The sequence below is a fragment of the Camarhynchus parvulus genome, chromosome 14 (genome assembly GCF_901933205.1).
Source record: "Camarhynchus parvulus chromosome 14, STF_HiC, whole genome shotgun sequence".
Lineage (NCBI taxonomy): Eukaryota > Metazoa > Chordata > Aves > Passeriformes > Thraupidae > Camarhynchus > Camarhynchus parvulus.
Genome location: NC_044584.1, coordinates 6,254,239 through 6,276,320, shown reverse-complemented (window position 1 = coordinate 6,276,320; position 22,082 = coordinate 6,254,239). Strand labels below are relative to the sequence as shown.

At 52.9% G+C, this 22,082-nt stretch overlaps 1 protein-coding gene across 6 annotated transcripts in view; it reads left to right on the top strand.

The window, feature by feature from the left end:
• The window catches only part of MPRIP (myosin phosphatase Rho interacting protein), a 72,822-nt gene that overhangs the window by 24,267 nt on the left and 26,473 nt on the right, over window positions 1-22,082 (top strand). For 5 of the 6 annotated variants that reach the window (XM_030957857.1, XM_030957859.1, XM_030957858.1 and 2 more), the window contains exons 4-10: window positions 6,349-6,500; window positions 8,429-8,513; window positions 11,899-12,109; window positions 12,514-12,673; window positions 18,866-19,007; window positions 19,505-19,621; window positions 21,772-21,828. In XM_030957857.1, coding sequence (XP_030813717.1) covers window positions 6,349-6,500; window positions 8,429-8,513; window positions 11,899-12,109; window positions 12,514-12,673; window positions 18,866-19,007; window positions 19,505-19,621; window positions 21,772-21,828 — 924 coding nt within the window. Of the gene's footprint in view, window positions 1-6,348; window positions 6,501-8,428; window positions 8,514-11,898; window positions 12,110-12,513; window positions 13,031-18,865; window positions 19,008-19,504; window positions 19,622-21,771; window positions 21,829-22,082 lie in introns of all 6 variants that reach the window. The other variant, XM_030957856.1, reaches the window with a different exon arrangement.

Sequence of the window (22,082 nt, the reverse complement as noted above, 5' to 3'; positions counted from 1 at the left end):
TGCATCTCTCTCCCTCTTCCTCTCAAGCAGCCTTGGAAGTGGAATGTGCGTATCTGTGGTTGCAAGCTTCCCTGAAAGGCTCCTGGATTTGTCCATACTGCTGAGGACCTAGAGGGTCAGACACCAGTGCTGAGGGAGGTTGAACCCATTTGGTGACCACCAGTGGGTTTGCTGACCCTCCCTGCCCAGCACGGGTGGTTGTGCCAGGACTGGATACGGCTGTTCCCACCATGCACAGACCCCTCAGAGGCTGTTCAGCAGGAAAGAGGTTAACAGGAAGGAGGCAGGCTAGGCTCTGGCTGCCAACTCCGACCCTGCTTTGGAGTGGGGAGCAGCTGGGAGCAGCAAGAGCAGTGCGAAAATAGCCTTATAAGGCCAAGAGGAGCCGGCTCCAGCCTCCGCACAGCCCGGGCCGGGCTCGCTCCGCTCCAGCACCCGCTGGCCGGATGGGTGCCCGTGGGGACGGGGCTACAAATGGGATGTGTGGCCCCAAACCTGCCCTGGGATGGGTGCTGGCCATGCCTGGCTGAGGTGGCACTGGGTGGGAGAGGAGCCCAGGGGTGCACCCAGCCAGTTTGCAGGCAGCTCCCGGCCTCGCTCAGTGTTTAGACTCGCTGTCTGTGGACATAAACACCAACTCTGCTTAAAAGCGGCCCCTGGCTGAACTCTCCTGCCCAGCCCCTGCACTTCACCCCCTTCTCAAACTGCTCCCTGAGGAAGAAAATTCCATCCCAGTGGCAAAAGGGGAGCTGATGTTGTTTTATGTCCTGGTGGAATCTCAGGAGGGCTCTTCAGGGGCTGGCATGCAGAGACAGGTGTGTGTGGCACTTGCTAACCCATCCCAGCTCCTTGGGGTGGGTGATCTGGGGCTATGGGGAATTCCTTCAGCAAAACAAATCCCAGGAGCTGGCTGTCAGCACCTGTGATGAGCAACCCAGGGTCAACAGTGGGGAAATCTGTGGTGGGGCTGGGGAAAGTGGCATTTGTGGCATTTTTCCATCTGGGGGATGTTCTGCATTGCTGGCTGCACCCCAGGGCAAGTGTCCTATCCCCTTCTTGTGCTGGCACAAGTTTGTTGCCAGTACAGAGGCACATTGGCAGGTGCCAAGGCCACATCTGCAGAGCACTGCTTGTGCCTCTGTCTGTGAAAGGGAAGTTTGCAGGTGAGAAAGGTGTGCTCAGGTGGGCAAGAAAAGATACCTGCCTCTTGTTTGGATGGCACAGGGAAAGCAGATCTGCCACGGGGATGTGGGAGCACAACCTTCTGCTGCCCTTCAGTGGGTGACTCCTCCAGTCCATCCTTTTGCAGAGCCCACAGAGGTTGTTTTCAACCTCTTTGTCTAATTTAATAAATCCAGGATGCTCAGCCTGCCAGCTGATCTATAAGTGTAATAAATCTGCCCACCACAGCACTCCAGCCCCGTTGTGGCCCTGTCAGGAGCCTCGTGCCTGGTGGCAGGAAGCCCAAAAGGCTCATTAAAGCCCTGCTGCTGTGCCAGCCATGCTACCCTGGCACCTGGGCAGCTCAGGGCAGGCTGAGCCAGCCCTGTGTGCATGCACAGAGCATCCAAGCTGGGATTTGGGAGCTGCATCCCCAGCTGGGATTTAGGAGGTCATGCCTCACCTTGCATGGCTGAAAAGGGGTGACTGTACATCTGAAAAGGGATCTCTGCAACTCCCTGAAAGGTGGTGTCCAAATGTGGGTCAGTGTCTTCTCACAGCTAACAAGTGATAGGACAAGAGGAAACAGCCTCAAGTTGCTCCAGAGGAGTTTTAGGTTGGATACTAGGAAAAAATTCTGTAATGAAAGAGTGGTCAAGCATAGGAACAGGCTGCCCAGGGAAGTGGTAGAGTCACCATCCCTGTAAGTGTTCAAAGAACACACAGATGTGGTGCTTAGGGACATGGTTTAGTGGAGGACCTGGCAATGCCATGGGTTAATGGTTGGAGGTGTTTCTAGAATTCTATAACTTTCCAAGGAGTTGGTGCTGTCTTGATGGCCTCCAGGTGGGAATGGTGGATGTGGCTCTGGGTTAGAGTCCCAGTGCCATGCTGGTGCTGGGAGCTGCGTGTCCAAGCTCTGTCTGTGCCCTTGCCCAGCTGTGGTTGTCTCCATGTTGCCCTGATGTGCCTGTGACAATGCGAGAGCAAAGTCTTGCTCCCTTCTGTTTGCATCCTGCCTGGAGCACTGTGATCAGCTGAGCCCAGGCGCTGGGATGGGGGAAGCTTTTAGCAGACACAGGAGCTGCCTTTGCAGAGCACTGGGGAGTGCTGTGAGTGAGCAGCACTCGGCAGCCACCTTCATGAATATTTCAGCTGGGAGAATTAACATTTGTCAGGACACATTTATGGAGGCAGCGTGGATGTCTCTTCCCCAGGCGCTGCAGGCTCGCTGCTGCTCCAGGGCAGTGCTGGGAGCCAGGGCAGTGCTGCCAGATCCTGAGCCCAGAGTGGGACAGCAGAGCTGTGATCTCCCCTGGGCCAGCCAGGCCCCGGTGCCAAGGCAACCAGCCCGCCATGCGAGATAGACAAATGGTTGTGGTTTTTTTTTTTTTTTTCTCTTCCCCTCCTGGTTCTTGGCAGAAAGTAAAATGTCCCTTTTGTTTGGTTTCCTCCTCCCCCCTGCCCCATCGCCTTTCTTTAAAGGTTGTGTTCCAGATTTCATCAACCCACATTGTGTAATAGCCCTGGACAACGGGCTGGGCATTGGCCATGTCCCATGGAGGCCATGGCAGAGCCCCTCCTCAGGAGCCTGATCCTGGGGTTACCTGCTCCAAACATCCTGTGTACAGCTCCTGAGCAAAGCTCCCTTGTATTTTGTATCAAGCTGCTATGATCCCTATGTGTTAGAAATTACAGGGAAAGTCCTTGGAAAAAAAAAAATCAGATTTTTTAAAATCAAAAGAATCCTGTTTTTCTAGCTCTAATAATCCTGGTTTTCTACCTCAGCCCTGCAATGCCTTATGGAAATGAGGGACTTTGCAGATAAACCCTTTTGGTTTACAGCATCAGCTCCTGTACCTGGTAGTTCATCACCCACGAAGCATCCAGCAGTGTGCAGGAGGATGCAGTAATGCTCTGCTTGGGATTTCTTCCTTCAAGCTTCTGAGAGGTCCCCATTCTTTCTTTCCCTCCTTTCCAGTGGCCAGGGAGGGGGCTGCTGCAGTTGCTGAGCTCTGCATCCTAGGAGCATCCATCCAAAGATCCCTGCATCTCATCCAGAGGCTGTTGTTGTGGAGAGTCTGGCATGACTCACGGCCTGGGCACCCAGGGGAGGGAGAGGAGGAGGAGGAAGAGGAGGAGGAGAGCTCTCTATAGGCTTTGTGTGTTATGGAGAGGGACACTGTGAGCACGTGTGTGTGTCAATAGGGATCTGTCACTCCAGAGGGAAACAGCAACTCAATTGTTTCTTGTCTCTGGTTCCTCTGCTGGTACTGGCAGCCTGGAGAGCTGGAGCTGCTCGTGTGATGCAAGTGCTCCTTTTCCTGTGCTGGTGAGGGACAGGCACTGCTCGAGTGACTGGGCTGGAGGCGCCTGGTGGCACTGGTGGCCTCAAGGAGAGCTGCTGGTGGTGGCCTTAATGATGTCCTCTGCTTCCACTCCTACCCTTAAATGACACACCCAGCCACCAGATCCAGTTCTGGGGTAGCTGTGGGCTCCATCCCAGCAGCATGGGAGAGGGCAAAGGCAGGGCCAGCACCTGGGGACAGGGCTGTCCCTCAGCTGGAGACTGGCAGCATTCAGGAGCTGAGGCTGAGCGTCCACTCCTGCTTCACCCAGACACGAAGCCACCCTGGAGTCTGATGCTGGGTTCAGCCTTGTATCAAAGCATCTGCTCTTCCAAGGGCTGGTTGAAATCCTAGCCCTGTTGTTTTGGTGTCTCTGCCATGCAACACTTCTCTGCTTCTGCATTTATTTAATTATTCCCTTCCAACTGCTGGAGCCACACAGTTTTTACCTGGCCAGAGACCAGCTTTGCTCATCCTTCTCCAAGGTTCCCCAGCCTTGAGAAACCCTCCAGCCCAGAAACAGCTGCTCAGAGGTGAAGAAGGGGTCCAAGCCATCCCCTTTTCCTTGGTGCAGTTTGTGTGTGTGCACACGCGTTTCCACCAGGCACCATTTGCATTTTGCTTCACTTCAAAGTGCCTGTGCTGCCTCCAAGGAAGGAAACAAATGGTGTAAAGGAATTTACATCCCAAGCTAGTGAGGCTGCTGGTCTGTCAGGTTTCATCTGCTGCTGAGGGGTGTGGGGTGCAGGGGAGCTGCTGTGGGATGGAGGGTCCATCCCTGGGGCCGCAGGTGGAAGAGGGTCACTCCCAGCTTTGCTCCAGCTCTTTCCTGGTGTCCTGGCTCAGAGGTGCAGTGGTGGATGGAGACTCATGTGTCAGGCTGTGCAAGATGCCAGCATTCACCTTTCGCAAGGAGGGCTGAGTGGCAAAACCACTTTGCAGGGCCAGCCCCCAAACCGGCTCCTCTGCTCCCGGCACGCTTGGGTCAGGGCTGGGCGTGGGCAGCAGGAGCAGCCACCCTGCACTGCCATGGCCTTGCAGGGTGTTGGTTCTTCCTCTCCTCCTGTGCCAGCTCCCTGCCAAATCCCTCTGGGGCCTTACAGGGCGTCAGGGGACTGAGTGGCCCAAGATCCCTCTGTGGGGCTCCCTCCTCACCCCCTGTCTTTGTTGAATTCCCTGGTGTAAAACTGGTCTGGGAGGGGAAGGAGATTGGACCTGGACCTTACAGTCCTGGAGGCCTTGTCTCTGCCAGAGGCCAGCAAGACAAAAACTTTTCTAAGACTGTACTTGGAACAGGAGAAAGTTTTTCCGTTGGGTTTTTATAGCTCCCGGAAAGCGGGGTTTTATTTTTGTTGTCTAAGACAAAAAAATCCTCTTAGGAGCTGACTACCCGTGGCGGTGCAGGGCAGGAGGCTGGGCATGCGCCCTGCTGGGGTCTGGGCTGGGCTTTGCTCTCCCTCCCTCCATCCTGGGGGGTCTCTGGATGCTGATTACCATAAGGAGAAGAGGAGGGTTTGATGTCCAGTTCATGTACCCAGTGCTGCAGCACCTGTGATGGCTCCTTGCCACCCCTGGGCTGTCGTAGGATGCTCCCGCCCAGGGACACAGCTGCAGGGAAGAACCTTTTTCCTGGGGAAAGGGGCTATTTCCCACCACCCACAGATGGCTAAACTGGGAGCTCTGGGAGACTGATCTGAATTTTCTGGGTTTGTAGGCTGGGGCCATTGAGCTCTCTCCTGTCACCCTTTCTTTGCATGGCACAGGCTGCTTTTGGAGGGGTTTTGCTGGCAGGGGAGCTGGTTTCCATGGTAAAAACCTTAACAGCATCTGCCAGAAATCTGTCTCCTTGTTGGCCCGGCCATCTGGAGGGCACAAGGAGGCTTTGGCAGGGTGAGGAGGTGTCCACAGGCTGCTTTACGTCCTCCTTTGGTGCTGTTGGCAGCTCAGAGGGATATCTCCATCAGTCATTTATATCCCAGGTGCACGTTTGCCCTGGGATGCTGGAAGGACCCCAGTGTCACTGAGCCTGGTGGGGACAGGCAGGCTGGGGACATGGGAGCTGTGGAATGGCTCAGGGGGGGAGGGCTGCAGGCACTGGGGACGGGTGGATACGCTGTAATCGGATGAGCCAGCACTGCTCCAGATGGACCTGTCAGCTCTTGTCAGTGCTGACACCCCTCTGGATGTCCCTCAGTGTCCTCTTGGGCCACAGGGGCCACCACCTGTCCCACTTCACCCGGTCTCCTTAGAGCTATGGGGCTGAGAGGTGACACTGTTCAGAAAACCCACGAAGCACCAAGCAAGGTCCCTTCCATGCTGCAGTCTCTCCCTGGCAAACTCTGTGGTTTTTTTTTTTTTTTAATTTTAATGGAAAAAACTGGTGCTTGTGTCTGTCTGTTTATCCTTGTGCCATCCTGTGCCGAGGACAGTGGGACCTTGCTGCTTTGCCATCCCTGTCCCCAGGTGTCACCCCACCAGCCCAGATGGATTGCAGCTGCAGAGCAAAGCTGGCCACTTGGTGCCCTTCCTCGGTGTCCAGGTGCCACAACAGGGCACCCATCCTTCCCTGCGTGTTTGGCATAGGAGAAGCACCTTAGTGGCAGCAGTGGACCAGCCTGGTGTGACAGGAGTTGTACTGGTTGGTCTGTGTCCCCAGATGTGTGGCACAGAGCTTTGCTGTGCGCTGGGCATGGCACACAGATGGATCTTGGTTACCTGTGGGCAAATCACCTTGGTGTGTAGGATCCTGGTGTCCTCCAGGAGAGGTTTTAGGGCTCAGCTCTGCACTCTTCTGCTCTTCTCTCTCCTTAAAGTTGCTCCTTTCTCCTTTCCCTTGCAGCCAACCACCCTCCCCCAGGGCACCATCAACATGAACCAGTGCACGGACGTGGTGGACGGGGAGGGCCGGACAGGGCAGAAGTTCTCCTTGTGCATCCTGACACCGGAGAAGGAGCATTTCATCCGAGCTGAGAACAAGGAGATCATCAGTGGGTGAGTGGTGATCAGAGCTGGGGCTCAGCCACTCCCAGGCTCTTCTGTTAGCCAGGAGGAAGAGGAAGGTGGGTAGGACCTATGGCTGTGCATACCCAGGCTGATCCTGGGTGCTGGGGTGGCCCCACAGTGCTTTTAGGGATCCCATCCCATCTCATTTTAGGCACCCAGCCCACTGGTACAGGTCCTATAATTCTGGGGCTGGCATGTCTGACCCCGAGTGCCATCCACCCTCTGATCCTCATCCATCCCTGGGCAGATGTGGAATCCTGGGGTGGATGCTCCCCACCTCCCTGGTCCCAGGGGAGCATCTCACCTCCAAGGATGGTTAAAATACCACAGGAATGCAGTGGCTCAGTGACACCAAAGATTAGACCACTAAAGTGAGCAAATCAGGGTAAATTTCCCAACTCCAGGTGTTGGGTGGTGACCTAGAAACATCCTCTTCCATCACTCACATGCCAGCTGGGGTTGAAGCTGGTGCTGGTGAAGGTGCAGAGCCCTGGAGAGCCGAGCTGCCAGCACACAGTGACAGTGTGGGGCTGGGCTGCTGCTCACCTGAGAGCCTTTCCCACATAGAGTGCCCGGAGCTCAGTGCCTCCCTCCCAGAATTTGACATTTGAAACCCCAGCAGGAAGTTGAAGGGATGAACACTTGCTCTTTCCTGCTGCTCCCAAGGCACAGCATCTCCTGCCTCCCCCAGCCCTGGCAGCAGCAGAGTCAGCACTTTCTGCTGAGATTTCTATTTCCAAACCTTATCTTCGCTTGAGACTCCCCTCGTTCTGTAAATACTCGTATAAATAGACATCTTTCTTGTATAAATAGACATCTTTCTACCAAGAATTTGCGATTTTGACCTGATGAGTGTTTTCATGCATTGAAATTTCCCTGCCCTACTGAGACAAGAGAGCACAGGTGAGCCTTGGGTTTGCAAACCTGTCTCCCCAGCCTCATTCACAGTGACATGCTGCAGTGGCTGTGGAGCTGGGATGCAGAGCCATGTGGGAATCACAGCACAGGGGAGTGAGCTCCTCTCCTCCCTGGCAGGAGCACTGACTGCCCCAAACCATGGCCAGCCCCCATGGCCTGCTCCCTCCACCCTCTCCCCACGCTCTGGTTCCCAGCTCAGCCTTTGTTGCTGGTCCTGCCTGCCGTGGGAGGGAGAGGCATTGCGGAGTGAGGTGGGGCTGATTTATTGCTCATCAGCCCAGCAATGGGTTTTGAAGCAGTGCTTTTGCTCCTGACTGCAGGCATTAATCATCCCCCAGCAGTCCCACTCTGGGGCCGAGCCAGGCTGGGTTTGTTTGCAGTTGCAGCACGACAGGAAGATTTCCCTGGCTGGGGGAGAATTGGTTTCACGTTCATTCTGTGCTTCTGGCGTTCATTGCTTCACCAAACCCCACTTGATGTTGTCATCTCCGAACACTTTACAGCAGCAGCGTGCAAAGCAGGGGGAGAAGGAAAGGGAAGCAGGGACATTTGAAGTGGGAATGTTTCCCAGTGGTCCAGGGATCCCTGTGGAGTTCTCAGAGATGCGGGGGCAGGTTGTCAGGCCACGGTGGGAGGACACAGGACTTCTCAATGCCGAGTTCATGCTGCTCTTCCTTGGACAAAAGCGCTTTGTCTGCAGTGTGCGGGTGTTGGCATGGCTCAAGGGGACGGTCCTGCTGGAGGCTCTGTCCCTCTCCAGTGTCTTTCAGGATCCTTGAATCCCTGCCTCATGTCAGCCTTGGCTGTGGCCTCGCTTTTGCAGAGAGCGGGGTTTGAGCCAAAGCACCCTGGGGTCATCCCTCTTCTCCTGCCTTATTTATCCCCCAGGAGCTGGTTGGGATGGTTTCTGGGTATTGTTCACCAAGCTGACCCTGACCAGGTCAGCATCACTCCTGTCTCTGTGGCACAGACCTCACCTTCTGCTTCTCTGCCTGCAGGTGGCTGGAGATGCTGATTGTCTATCCCAGGACAAACAAGCAGAATCAGAAGAAGAAGAGGAAGGTAGAGCCCCCAACTCCCCAGGTAACCCAGGGGGACACACACACACTGTCACCCAGTCCCTTGCCTCCCTCTCAGGGCTGTGGCCTGCTCTGGTCCTGGGGTGGATCCCCCCAGGTCATCAGGATCACCAGCCCTCTGATGCTGCCTGTGTGGAGGGTGAGAGCTGGGGCAAACCAGGACAGCAGATCAGTGTGAATTAATTCCTGGTCATCACTTCCAGGGTCACACACTCCTGCTTTCCTGGCTGCTTTGGGACCATGTTCTGCCCCCTGTGTGCTTTTTTGTGGTGCCACCCCTGCACACAATCCTGGGAGTGGCCACAAAGCCACATGGTCCCCAAGGGGGACCAGGGAGAGGTGCTGTTCATGGGCCTTTTCCTCAGAAACAGGATGAAATTCCATCGGGCTCCAGTTACTCCCTTAGAGATGACCCCAGAGATAATGGGAATGAAAGGAAAATACTGAAGGCCAGGGCCAGGCTGGGAGCTCCGGGGGCCGGAGCTGGGCTCTCCAGGGACCCGCCAGTGGCTTCGTGCTCACTTTGACTATAAATGGTAAAAAGTGGGGCCGGCTCTGACTCACTCGTTCCTGCCTGGCTCCCACGTGGCTGGAATGGGGGACAGTCCCACAGATGGGGAACGTGACCCCAGGGCCACCCTCGTCCCTCGCTGGGGCTGAGAACAGCCGTGTGTCCCTGAGGCTGCCTGACCTCTGCCTGTGTGTCCCACCACCACAGGGGACCAGCTGGGAGGGCTCCTCCAGCCATGCTGGGGACCAAAACCAGCATCAGCCTCCCCTGAGCCTTGGTCAGGGCTCCCCTGAGCCTTGGTTTTCATGTCCTCTTTGATGAAGTTCCAGGGATGGCCCTGGTGCAAACTGGGCCATGGATGGGTTTTGTGCAGTGTTTGTTTGAATAAGTTTTCATCACTCCACTGGATAAAGATGTTCTGGGCAATGGGAAAAATGTTAGTGGGGGGATGATCCTTTTTTGCACACCAAGCTGTAAGTCTGAGCCACCCCTTGCCAAGGTCTGGGGTCCTCACAGCCTGAACAACCCCTCAAGTGCTGGCTCTGGTGATGCTCCAGGGAAAATGCCTCCTCCCTTCATGTTATGAGTTGTCAATCCTCAATTCCTAAGAAGTGGACTGTTGCATTTGGGGCACCCCAGGGAGTGGATGCAGCAGAGCAGGGATGCTCACTCTGGCCAGGGTGCACCACTGAACGCAGGCTGGCTTCAGGAGGGGAACGGGGTGGGGACGACAAGAGGCACAGAGCCAGAAAAACATCATTCTGGGTTACATTTCATCACCATGGCAACTTCTTGGAAACCGTACAGGATCTGAGCTCCTGAGCACCAAATAAGGGAAGCGGCTGTGGGAAGGATGCCGGCTCCCTGTGGGCAGATGGGCTCCCCAGGTGCTTGGGGATGGGGACCAGGGACCCTTGTGGCACATTGCCCTCTTGTCTTGGGACAGACCGCCCTGTCTTGCTTGCTACCCTCCTAGCACTCTCTCCGTGCCATGGCTTCCATCCCCATGGTGCTGGAAAAAGGCTCAAATTCACTTTGCAAAACCAACCTCCATGTGGGAACTGCTGCTGATGGATGCTGTGCTGTGTCAGGCACTTAGGAGCAACCTGCAAAGGCAGAAGCAGCATCTTTCCTCTGTCTCCCACATCCTGCTGATGCAGGTGGCTGGTCCAGGGAAGGAAAGAGGATGCTGAGGAGAAAATCAGCACCGAATTCTCCTCTGTGAAATGGCCTCTCCTGAAGTTGGCTGCTGTTCAGCTTGCTCTCCATGTGCTAGTGGAGAAAGCTTGCATTCTTCCTAAAGATGGCCACACACTAATCAGGCAGTAGATCATGTCTTAGAGCTGCTTAGGGAGAGGTGGGCACCTTTGTGGTATAAAAAAAAGAATTTTATATTCTTGCTTTTTCTCCATAGCTTTTGCTTGTCTGTGGTACAGCAGACCTTGGTTACAGCTGGATGCTCTTGGAGCATCAAGGTCATTTTCAACTCCCCCCATCATTTTGCATCTTCCCTCTGCAAAATCACCAGGGTGGAAGCAATGCAGGGAATACCACTCCTGCTGCAGATTTTTTGGACAGGGAGTGTTAGGTGTTTTCACTTTGCTTTACAAGCAGGTTGCAATTTTAGGGGGGAAAGGGCAGGATTCTCTTGCAGCTTTTGCTGGCAGCAGGAGGGACTGGAATGCCTGTGTCTGCCTGCTGCCCATGGGAACCTGAGGCAGGGTTTGGGGCTGAAATGTGGGATTTGAGGCTCTGCCCTGGGTTTGCACAGGGGTGTGGCAGGCTCAGGTAAGCAGAACATGCCCAGACACACCTCATGCAACCAGAGGCTGGTTTTGCTGATTTTGGTGCATTCTGCCTCTTGGAGTTGTTCATACCCCTGAGCAGGAGAGAGTTAATGTCTCTGCTCCCTCACAGACTTCTTTTTGGCCCACATCTCTGCCTAATTAAATACATATCTACAAATAATTACATGGGGGTGTGTGTAAGAGATATATAAAGACATATATCCTGAGCTGGTGATTAGCTTTGGGCTTGGATCAATGAAGGAGAGTGTAAGGGACCTTGGAGATTGACCTGATCCTCTGCCTGAGCAGAGTCCCCTTGAGCAGGATGCCCGTGAACTCTGGATCATTTACCTCCAACACTGCATTCCTTTAGTGTGAAATTTCCCAAGGGGATTTTTTTTTTAAACTGAGGTCATTTGCTGCTTGTCATGGCTGTGTGTGGAGCCAGGACACACTCCCTGGGAGATCCCTGGTAGCTCTGGCAAAGCCCTACAAATGCCAATGGAGGTGCAGGGCTAAAACCCACCTGATGTGAGAGGAGGGGATAGAGAGGATTCTCTTTGCAGCCCTTGTTCCCAGCTTTCAGTTGTCTGTTCGTGCACTCCTGTATTCCCCCCTGCTCCATGGAAAGGGAACAAGCAGCTGGAAAACTTCCCACAATCCAAAGGGAAGTTAATTGTCATTGATTTATGGGTGGTTTTAAGAAAAATAATCTGTGAATGCAGAAGTCTAATATGACAACAGCAAAACATCTGCTGATGAACAAAGCCAAGGAAGGAGTTGGGAAAGCTGCTGCCTCTTCTGGGTCACATTCTGAACCTGGGCTGGCCAGGCTGTGGCCACCAAAGGGGCATCATCCATCATCTGATGGGCTCCAGAGCTCCTTGTTAGCAGAGAAGCACTGAAGACGATGGGGAATGTTTTGAAAGGGCGTAAAGCAGTGACACATGTCACTGTCCCATCCCTGTCCTGCTGTGACGTGTCATGGGCAGCACCCAGGCTATGTGGAGCTCACATCATGGGGCCAAGCCCTTGAGGAGTGTGGAGTTGGGGCAAACTCTCTAATCTAGCGTGTCAACTGGTTTTTTTAGGAGCCTGGTCCTGCTAAGATGGCTGTGACCAGCAGCAACATTCCCAGCGCTGAGAAGGTCCCTGCCACAAAGTCCACACTCTGGCAGGAAGAAATGAGGGGCAAAGACCAAGCAGATGGAGGCAGTGGCATTGGCCCAGCCCAGAGCCCCATGCAAGGCCAGGCTGGGGCTGCCAGCTCCATGAAGGACTCAGTGCTGGACAGCAAAGAAGGTGAGAGATGGGGATGGGTGAGGTGTCCATTGTCTTGCACCCATGGAGCTGTGGTTGCTGCCAGGCTGGGAAGGACAGAGACGGAAATGGTTGCAGAGCTCAGAGCTGTGACTACAGCTGCCCATTTCTTGGCTTGAAAGTTCAGATCTTTCACCTGTACCAACCTAGCCCAAGGGCTGGATCAGCATCCCCAGTTCTCTGTAGACTATCCCACCATCTCCATGGGTGTGAGGGCTGCTCAGTGTGGAAAAGCCAAAGGTGCAGGAGGTAGCCCTGCATGGGGCTGGTGCCCAGACCAACTTTAGTCTCACACCTGCCCCTGTCCTGGGTGGAATCAGGGTGTTTCTTTCTTAAAAGCAGAACTTGGACTTGAAACCAAGCATGGTGACTTCTCTGTCCCTTAGAGGAGAGCTCCATGAACGGGGACCGGATAGACTGCGGGCGGAAGACGCGTGTCGAGAGCGGGTACTTCTCCTTGGAGAAGACCAAACAAGACTCGAAGCTGGAAGAGCAGCAACTGCCACCCCCACCAAGCCCACCCAGCCCCAGCACCCCGAACAACAGGTACAGTTATCCCAAATCGCCCTCACAGGAGCATGCCCAGCCCTTTCCTTCCCCAGGTATCCGATCAGGCGACCGAATGATTCACAGCTTCTCTCTGAACTCCTTGGACTCGAAGAGCAGTTGCCCCATGCACAAGGACTCCAACAGCAGAGATGTAGGAAGGGGAGCTGAGAAATCGGGGCGTCCCCTTTCTTTTAAAGCCAGCCGGCAGTACACCACCCTGGCCGACGTTCCCAAGGCCATTAGGATCAGTAATCGTGAGGCCTTCCAGGTGGAGAGGAAGCGGCTAGAGCGGAGAACCCGCGCTCGTAGCCCTGGCAGAGAAGAAGTGGCCCGGCTCTTTGGGAATGAGAGAAGGTAAGGGATGAGTGGCTCATCTCCTTGCATGCTTCCAGCAGCACTGAGGTTGCGTTCCCAGCGCAGCCTGGATGGAGCAGGTGGAATTTGCTGGGTGGAGCCTCTTTGTTTTTCAGTGCTCCTGGGTTTAAGGGTGCCCATCCACGATGACCAGGTGGTGGGATGTCTTTAATAGTGGTAGTGGGGAGGTGTCACCCTGCCTGGCTGCTCTGGGGATATCGAATGATTTGGGTTGGAAGGGACCTTAAAGTTCATCCAGTTCCATCCTCTGCCACAGGCAGGGACACCTTCCACTATCCCAGGTTGCTCTAAGCCCCATCCAACCTGGCCTTGGACACTTCCAGGGATGGGGCAGCCACAGCTTCACTGGGCACCCTGTGCCAGGGACTCCCCACCCTCACAGGGAAGAATTTCCTGCTAGTATTTAATGTAAAGCTGCCCTGGTGTTGGGTGCTGTTGGATGCCCACCCTGGTGGCATACGCTGGCAGCCAGCACCATTAATTAGGTTAGCTCTCCTCATGGCGTTAGTGCCAGGTGCCTTACGCAACTGCCTAATGAGCTGAGAGAGGTTTCAAAATGTCACAGCATTAATCTGGGAGAGGAGGGAGAGGTGGGTGCAGTGCCAAGGCAGGGCTCAGCAGGCTGCAAAACAGCTTAGTGTGGAGGAGGACGGGGAGGGCGCCCTCAGCGCACGCCGGGTGCCCTCTGGGCGAGGCCAAGGATGGGCTCCACTCGCCCTGGGAGAGACACATTTGTGCAGTGAGGGCAGTGGAGCAAACTGGGAGACAGGCCCTGGGCGAGAGGGCTGCCTGCCAGTCTGATTTTCCTGCCCTGCTTCTCCTCCGGGCATGTTCTCTCTCGCACAGTTGCAGTAGGAGCTTCTCCTCTGCTCCTTCCCAGCCCCTAAAGGACTGTTTTCCAGACTGGGCTGGGAGCAGGTCTGGGATGTGCAGCACAGCCTTGTGCTGGTGCCATCAGTCGGCAGGAGGATCCCAAACCTGGCCCAGAGTGTGTGCAGGGAGTGCTGGACCGGGAATAAATGAGGAAAGCTTGGGTTTGGCTTTGTCTGCCTTGGGAATTGGCTTTTCCCCAGGATGGAAGAGTAGGATAACACCTTGGCCATCCTGGCCAGAGACAGGGCTGAGAAAAGGCTGGTGGCTCTGGTTTTCAGGCTGAGCTGGTGCTGCCTGTGACATTGTGTCCCTGCTGCCTTTGCTTGCACAGGATGCCCTGGCCAGTGCCTGTCCCCAGCCTGACAGAGCCGGGCATTCCTCCTGTGCCAACAGTGCCTTGCCCTGGGTGTCCTGCAGCACTGGGATCATCCTGCATGGAACTGGGGAGCAAAATTATAACAGATAGCAGGGCCTGGGAGAGGACATTGCTGCCAGAGTCTGTCCTTTTTTAATGTCAGCCCCACTCATTGCCTGCTGGTGGGTGCCTTTTCCCAGGGAATGTCTGTTTTTCCCAGCCTGGCTCGGGCTGTTAACAGTATTTTTGCTTTATCAGTATTGGCAGCAATTCCCCTGTATCAGCCCAGGGCTTTTATCAGAGCAGAACGGGTGCAGGGAGAGGAGCAGGAGCTGCACCAGCCACTGGGGTCTTGCTGCCCACGGGGCTGAACCTGGTCCAGCTTTTGGGAGGGGGGTGATGGCAGAGAGAAAGGGGAGAGGTCCCCACCTGCCAGAGGGTTTGGCCGTGGATCACAACCCATGGTGCTGGAGGAATGTGCCATGAGCAGGGATGGCTCAGTGAGTGTTCAGAGATGGGCACGTTTGTTTTCTCCTCTGGTAACCTGGGAATTGGCCGTGCAGGTGGTGTGGGTGGAGAGGCCCTGTGTCCTGGAGCTGGGACAGCCATGTTGGAGCTCAGCGGACTCAACAGGGCACACAGACACTGTCCAGTGTTGCACCAGAGAATTAACATTCCCCAGCACTCTGCTCAGCTTGGCTTGGCTGCTTTTTAACTTGAGTTTACTTAGTTCCCGTGTCCCTCTCATTTTTCTCCTCAGAGCTCAGACTGTGCTGTTTGAGGCTGGGCAGATACAATAACTCATTTCCATGCTGTGGGGTTGGCTTTTCCCCCTGGTTTAACACCATTTGTAATAATCCTTCTCAGTAACCCACTAACATGTCTGGGAACTCTTGTCCCATGCCAACCCCACAGGCACCAGCCAGGCATCGTGCAGATCTGCCTTTCAGTGCAGCCAAATGAGCTCACTCAGATTCTGTTGATATTTTCAGCTCTTCCTCCCATTTTTTTTTGTATGTAAATCAATGAAACTGTCAGAGCTGTGGATGGCAAAGAATTATTTCGGGTACCCAGTGTTGCATCCTGAGTGCCACACCTGCAGGCTTTGCTCCAGATAAAAACATTTGTCGAGGCTTTTCGTCCCGCTTCCTATCACAAGAAATATTACATGATTTAAGGCCAGGAATTTTCTGTGCTGACCATTTATACCTGACTCTGCCTCCATGCAGACATCTGAGCTTGCAGCCGCTCAGAACCAGGAAACAGGAGATAATCTCCACGATTTTGGCAGAGCAGCAGAGTGCGAGTTCCCTCTGCTGGCACGTGGCAGGACAGGGCTGCAGCACCCACCAGGATGTCACACTGGGCTGGGGGACAGGGATTGAGGCCAGAGAGGTGGAGCCATCTCCAGTCTCCCCTCTCAGACCCATCCCTAGAGCAGAAGGGCAGGGGCAGCACTTTGGAAACCCCATGGATGAATCTGGAGGTGTTGCACACAAAAATCACAGCTGAAAAGAGCTGCAGGAATGTCCTTAGACACCAGTCCTCGTGTCCCAGAGAGACTGCAGCTGCAGGGATAAATCCCTGCACATCTCAGGATTTCTGTTTGACAAACTTGGGGTTTTGTGCACAATTCCAGGGGTGCAGCCTGTAAAACCACAGCTTTCCCAGCTGACCCCATGTTCTTCTCACTCTGGCAGGAGTTCACTGTGGTGTCAGCCACATCTGCTGTAGGAGTGTGGTCAGGGGCTGAGGTGTATTTCTAGCATCAGTTAATAGCAGAATTGCCTGAAATTGCTTAAAAGACTTTTCTTGCTCAAATTCCTTCTCTGGAGTTTCTTGAGGTATAAAGCTCTGCTCTGAATTCTGCTTCTCCCCATACAGAGAAGCTCCTGCTCTCCCAAATACAGGTTTTTTTCCTTGTAAAACTATCCTCATCATTCTGGTGGACCTCTTGGGAAATGCCTCTTCCTTTTCCTGACACTCGCTATCTTTCTTGATGCTAAATAATGAATGAATCCAATAAAAATAAAGGCCTTTCTTCCAATCAAAGAAAATCACTTAAATGACAGCTCATCCTGGTCTCTTGAGCTTTTCTTCCCACTGCACACCCCCTCCACTAACAGCTGAGATCTGCAGCCTGGGTTTAGTGGCCTGGAAAAGATTAACAGCCTGCATGGCCAAGGAATTCCTTGGGATGAGCTTTTGTAGTTGAAAAGCACTAAATGGCACTGCAGCTTTTAAAAAGCTTCTTCATACCTGTCCCAGCCTTGTTTTGTCCACCCAGAGCTGCTGTGCAGAGAGACCAGCTCAGTCCAACACGTGGGGAGGGGAGGAGAGCCCTTCCTTCCCCGTCCCTCCAGGATCTCTGGCAGTAACCTCTCTGAAATGTTGATCTAATGGGAAAAAAAAAAGATTCTTTCCTGTAATCTGGATGATATTAACCCTTGGGGCTGTGATTTGGTTGCAGTGATTTATTTTTCTCCTCCTTTTTTTCAATGATGAATGACTGGAATGATTTTGATTTTGTTTTTGTATGTAGATGCAGATATATAATTTCCTCTTCTGTTCATTCATTTTCCAGCCTTGTTTTCTTCCAGGTCTTGTTGCTCTCCACCTTCTCCTGCTGTGTTGCTGTGTGACGTGTCCACCTTTACTTCGCCTGCTTCGCTACCATCTCATCTCAATCTCAAGCCGTAGAACAACCTGGTGGTGCAGCCCCTTTCATGAGAAATCAACCTGCTTTTGATTTTGTTTTTATGGTTTTTTTTTTTTTTGGTTGGGTTTTTTTTTTTTTTTTTTTTTTCCTCTTGATTTGTTTTTCTTCAGACCTTCACCTAATAGGGCACAGACAATGTTAATTCATGGACCTTTTCCTCCCTCCTGAACTGAGACTCAGAGAAGGCTGGGCCAGTATAAAAAGGGTTAAAAGGATGCGACTCCAAAACAGTTCCCTGTCTGTCAGTGAACACAGAACTTGGATTTATGCTCCACAGCCTGGCCTATGTCAGGCTTCTCATGAGCAGAACATCCCAGGGAAATTGGGAGCTCTGCACGAGCCTGGGATCTACCCACTCCCAGTTTGCTAACTGGGAGGCAGCAGGAGCTGAACAGATGTCCCCTAGAAGCATCAAAGATCTTTAAATTTACAAAACAACGTCTTCCCCACCAACTTTGTCCCTTCCTCTTTGGTTGTGTCCTGGCAGCCTGGCTCTGAGCAGCAGTGGGGGGCCCCAGCCCCACCATGGGATGGGATGTGCTCAGACTGGTTGTCTCATTTATAGAATTTGGTGCAAATATTGGTTGAAAACTGAACATCTCATGGTATTTGAACCCTTAGCCTACTGTTCCTCTTTGTGGAAAGTGTTAAAAATGTTTTTATTTTAGATAACCTGTTATCCCTCATGTGGTTGCCATTGTGGTTTTCATGCACATCAGATGAAATCTGATCTCACACAGAGCAAGCAGCCCCAAGTTTAGATGTGGCACATTGTGGGTCCAGATTTTGTGTCAAGAAACCACCTGGAGAGAGTTTTTTGGGGAGGTTTGAAATGGAACTTTAAGCCTCACAACTCAGAGCACAGCTGGCATGTGCTGGTGGTGGGTTATTGCTTTATATTCCCAGTTTGTGATTGAAGACCTGAGGCTGATACTTTCCTGAACCTCTGGAAATGCAAACTTGGACACGAGCAGGTTCTTTGGAAATTCCTCTCCTGTGGGTCAGCAAGCAGCTTCTCATGCTGAAACAGCACTTCTAATTCCACCTGTTTGCTTGTCCTTAAGAGAATCCCATTTGGGTTTGATCCAGGGTTGGCTCCTGCTCCATCCACATTTCTTTATAGTTCTCCATCCTCAGAGACACAAGTGCCATGGGCCACCAAGGCAGTGTCTGAGCGCCCAGGTCGTGCCCCCTGATGTCCAGACTGGATTTTCAGCCCAGTTAAGAGGAGGGAAAGGCCCCAGGTTCTGCAGGGAGTGCCCTGCCGTGGTGCAGAGTGCTCCTTATCTCCTCAGGCCCTTTCAGCTGGTGCATTCTGGGAACCAGAACCATGGACATCCCTTACTCCAGTGCAATCCTCTGGTTGTTCCCCATGTGGGACTGAGTTTTTAGAGGGTTCCTGTTGCAGTGAACACACTGAGGGACCCAGAGCCACCCATTACCTCTGCACCCCAGCTTGGTGTGACATGTCAGGTGTCTGGGGAGCAATTGAGAGCCCCAGTGCTAGAGGGTAGAGGCAAAAGTTTAAACCAAAGCTGCTCCATAATCCCCACTTCCCAAGGGGCTGTAAAAGTCACAGATAAAAATTTTGTGAGGGGTTTCTAGTTGCTAAAGGAGCTGCTAGGTGCAGACTTGAATAATGTGAGGTTTTCCCCACTTTGTGGGTAAGATGATGTCAGAGTAGGGTTTTTACCCTGGATTTGGCCATATCAGAGCTCACGGAGAAACGGGGACCAAAAGCCAGGTGTGCATGAACTCTGGGTCGAGCAATTCTGCAACCTTAAACTTGTGGGGTTGTACAGCTCCAGGCAGTTGCTGCTCTTGTGTTTAAAGCATCTCTGGTTTCCCTTTTGTCCCTGTTTTGCAGGAGATCCCAGGTGATTGAGAAATTCGAGGCACTGGATATTGAGAATGCAGAGCACATGGAAACGAGCGCGCCCGGAGGCGCCGCCCTGTCCAGCGAGACACGGCAGGGCAGGAGTGAGAAGAGGGTTTTCCCAAGGAAACGGGTAAGATCCTCAGCCAAGGAGTCCTGAAAGATGAAACCTGGAGTCCTGCAGCCCAGGAGTGAGGGTTTAGCTGCAGGGTTTGTCCCTGGATGTGGATTTGGAGTCGCAGGCAGCTCCTGCAGGAGCTAAACTGCTGTGTGTGCTCAGTGTGTACAAATTTTCCTGCTCTGCTCCCTTGGCCCAGGGAGATTGGAGTGGAAAATCAGGCTGTCTCTTTTTTCTTCATTATACAAAGGGAAACTTCAGATCTGGCCTGGCAGGATACATCAGGATAGGGTGAAGTGACAAAAGAAACATGTTTGAGAGTCCCAGATTTGCTTGGCTATAATGAGAACAAATTAATGCCTGAAAGGACAAAAAAATGTATTGCTAAGGAAATGACACTTGTTCTGAGCCTGAGATGCCCCTTAAATCAAGCAGATTTTTATGCCATGAGCCAAGAGAGCAGGACTCTGTCCTAGTTCCTGCACTGATCTGGGCTAATGCTGTTCACACAGGACTTCACTTGTGAAGGAACAGCCGTGGGCTCCATCCTGGACGTGTCTGCGTCACCTCTGTCCCCACACCGTAGGGCAAAGTCACTGGACAGAAGGTCCACGGAGTCCTCTATGACGGTGAGCCACCAGGGGGGTGTCCCCTGCCTTGGGGAAGGACATGAGAGGCCCTTCCCAGAAGGTCCCACAAAAACTGGACTGTTGCTGCTTTCCTCACAGCCGGCACATGGGACATGGGATGCATTCAGACTTGGAGCAGGTTCAGGGACCTGAATCAGGGGTGACCAATGCTGAAAGCCTCAGGGGCCCACCTGGAAAAGGGCCACACTTTTTGCCTGTTGCAGAAATTAAAACTCAGTCTTGTGAGGAGCACTTTTCCTTAGACTACAGCAGCAGCTTGGGAAGCAGATCCTGCTCTGGTTATTTTCCCCTGGAATACCCCATTTCCTCCATGCTTTGTGTGATGTGTCAGACCCTCATGCTGTGGGTCACCCTGGAAGTTCTGAGGTCACCTCGCCTGGCCAGAGCCCCTCTTTGCCCCATGGTGTCCCCCAGCAGAGGCTGCAGCAGGGCATTTCCAACTCAGCAGAGAGTCAGTCCAGTTTCTGGACTTGGACCAGCTGCTGTGTCATGACTGTGGTATTTTCCTAGGACCACAGAATCCCAGAATGGTTTGGGATGGAAGGGACCTTAAAGATCATCTTGTTCCAACTCCCCTGCCAGAGGCAGGGACACAGACCAGGCTGAGCAAACACATGTCCCAGTTTTCTAATGCCATTTCCTTGATGTTTATGCAGTTGGAAGTGGGTGTGAGTGGGATGAAGGCTCCAAGGAAGGGCTGAACCTTCCCTCCTGAGCTTTCCTCCCTTTGCATATTTCAAATGCTCCCCAGACCTGGAGGCAAACAGTACAGAATAAACACAAAGTACTCTCCTCTCCCTTACCACCCTTCTGTAGGGACAAAATAAATACACTTGCTAATCTCTCAAATAGATTACAGAGCTACTGTAAATACAAGTTGCATTTTTTGTGGATGGACAGCTTCTGTTCAAGGACTTATCAGAAAAATGCAGTAGCTTGGTGTTTCTGGAGCTTTTCCTGTATACTTGTACAGCCACAAGAGTGATTTTTAAATTCCTGGTGGGAATAAAAAGTCAAGAAGTGCATATGAAGTGGCAACGCACATTATCTAGTGAAGGGGAGAAAGTCATGCAGGTTTAGATTAGATATTAGGAAGGAATTCTTCTCTGTGAGGGTGGTGAAGCACTGGCATAGGTTGCCCAGAGAAGCTGTGGCAGCCCCATCTCTGGAAGTGTTCAAGGCCAGGCTGGATGGGGTTTAGAGCAGTCTGGGATAGTGGAAGGTGTCCCTGCCCATGGCAGGGGGTTGGAACAGGATGATTATACTGTTCCTTCCAACCCAAAACATTCTATAATTCAATACCTTACTTTCCCCTTTGTTGTTGTGGAGTAGGACTGGGTTCCCACCACCACAGGATCACTCAGATATGGGATGTACTGCCCTCCAGACCCAATTTCCACTGCTGCCCTTGCTGTAGCCCATTTCAGATGCTGCAGCTGGATTTCACACACTGCTGTGTTTTCCTCCTCCACTCTGCAGCACGTGGAGCAGCTGGAGGAGCTCAGCCTCGGGGGAGTGAAAGCATTTCCACCACATCCTTCCCTGCACACAGGCAAGGCTGGGAGGAGGGGCTGGCAGCAGTTATCCCACGCTGTCCTGCTTGCTTTCTTCAGGAATTCAACATCCCCATGCACCCACGTTGGAGGGAAAAGCAGGTGTCATTTGGGTGGTGCAGGGCTCAGATTGCCTGTATTTCCAGCCTTGGGAACTCAGCCTGTTTTGAACCCTGCAGCCTTGCATCAATAGCACATCGTTTTTCTTTCATAATATATAATAGAGGGTGAAACTGCCTGAAGTCTTGCTAATTCTTTGTTTATCCTTTCTCTGCAATGCTGGTGTAGCAGTAGGAAATTGCAGGAGAAATGATAGGAAGGGAACAGCCTGAATAAGCTGAGCAGAGGTCTCCATTCCTCCTGGGAGCAAACATTTAGCCACCATGCAGTGTAATGATTCAGCTTAGGGTAGATGACCTTTAAAAGGCCCTTCCAACCCAAACTATTTTATGATTCTATGAATTTAACTGGTTTTGGTCTTTTTCATTGCTCTGCTGGGTTTTATCAACTTGCTGCTGTTGCGTTCTGGGCACAGACACTTCTTCCCTCTCCTGATCCCTCTCTCTTTTCTTCCAGCCCGACCTGCTGAACTTCAAGAAGGGCTGGTTGACAAAGCAGTATGAGGATGGGCAGGTGAGTCAGGAGAAAGCTCTGCCCTTCATGTCAGTGTTTGGTGCTGTGGTCAGTCCTGTTTCTGGCAGCTCACTCTAACATCCTGTGTTGGCAGCTCACGGAGCAGCTCTCAGTGCTGATGGAGCCCCAGTATCCTGGGTAGATCAGTACTGGGCTTCTCTTGAAGTGGGAATTGCTGTTGCTCTGTCCTGGGGAGGTTTCAAAGGTGGATATCACATCGTGGGTTTCTAGGGAGCCAGGGCAGCTTGGATGGC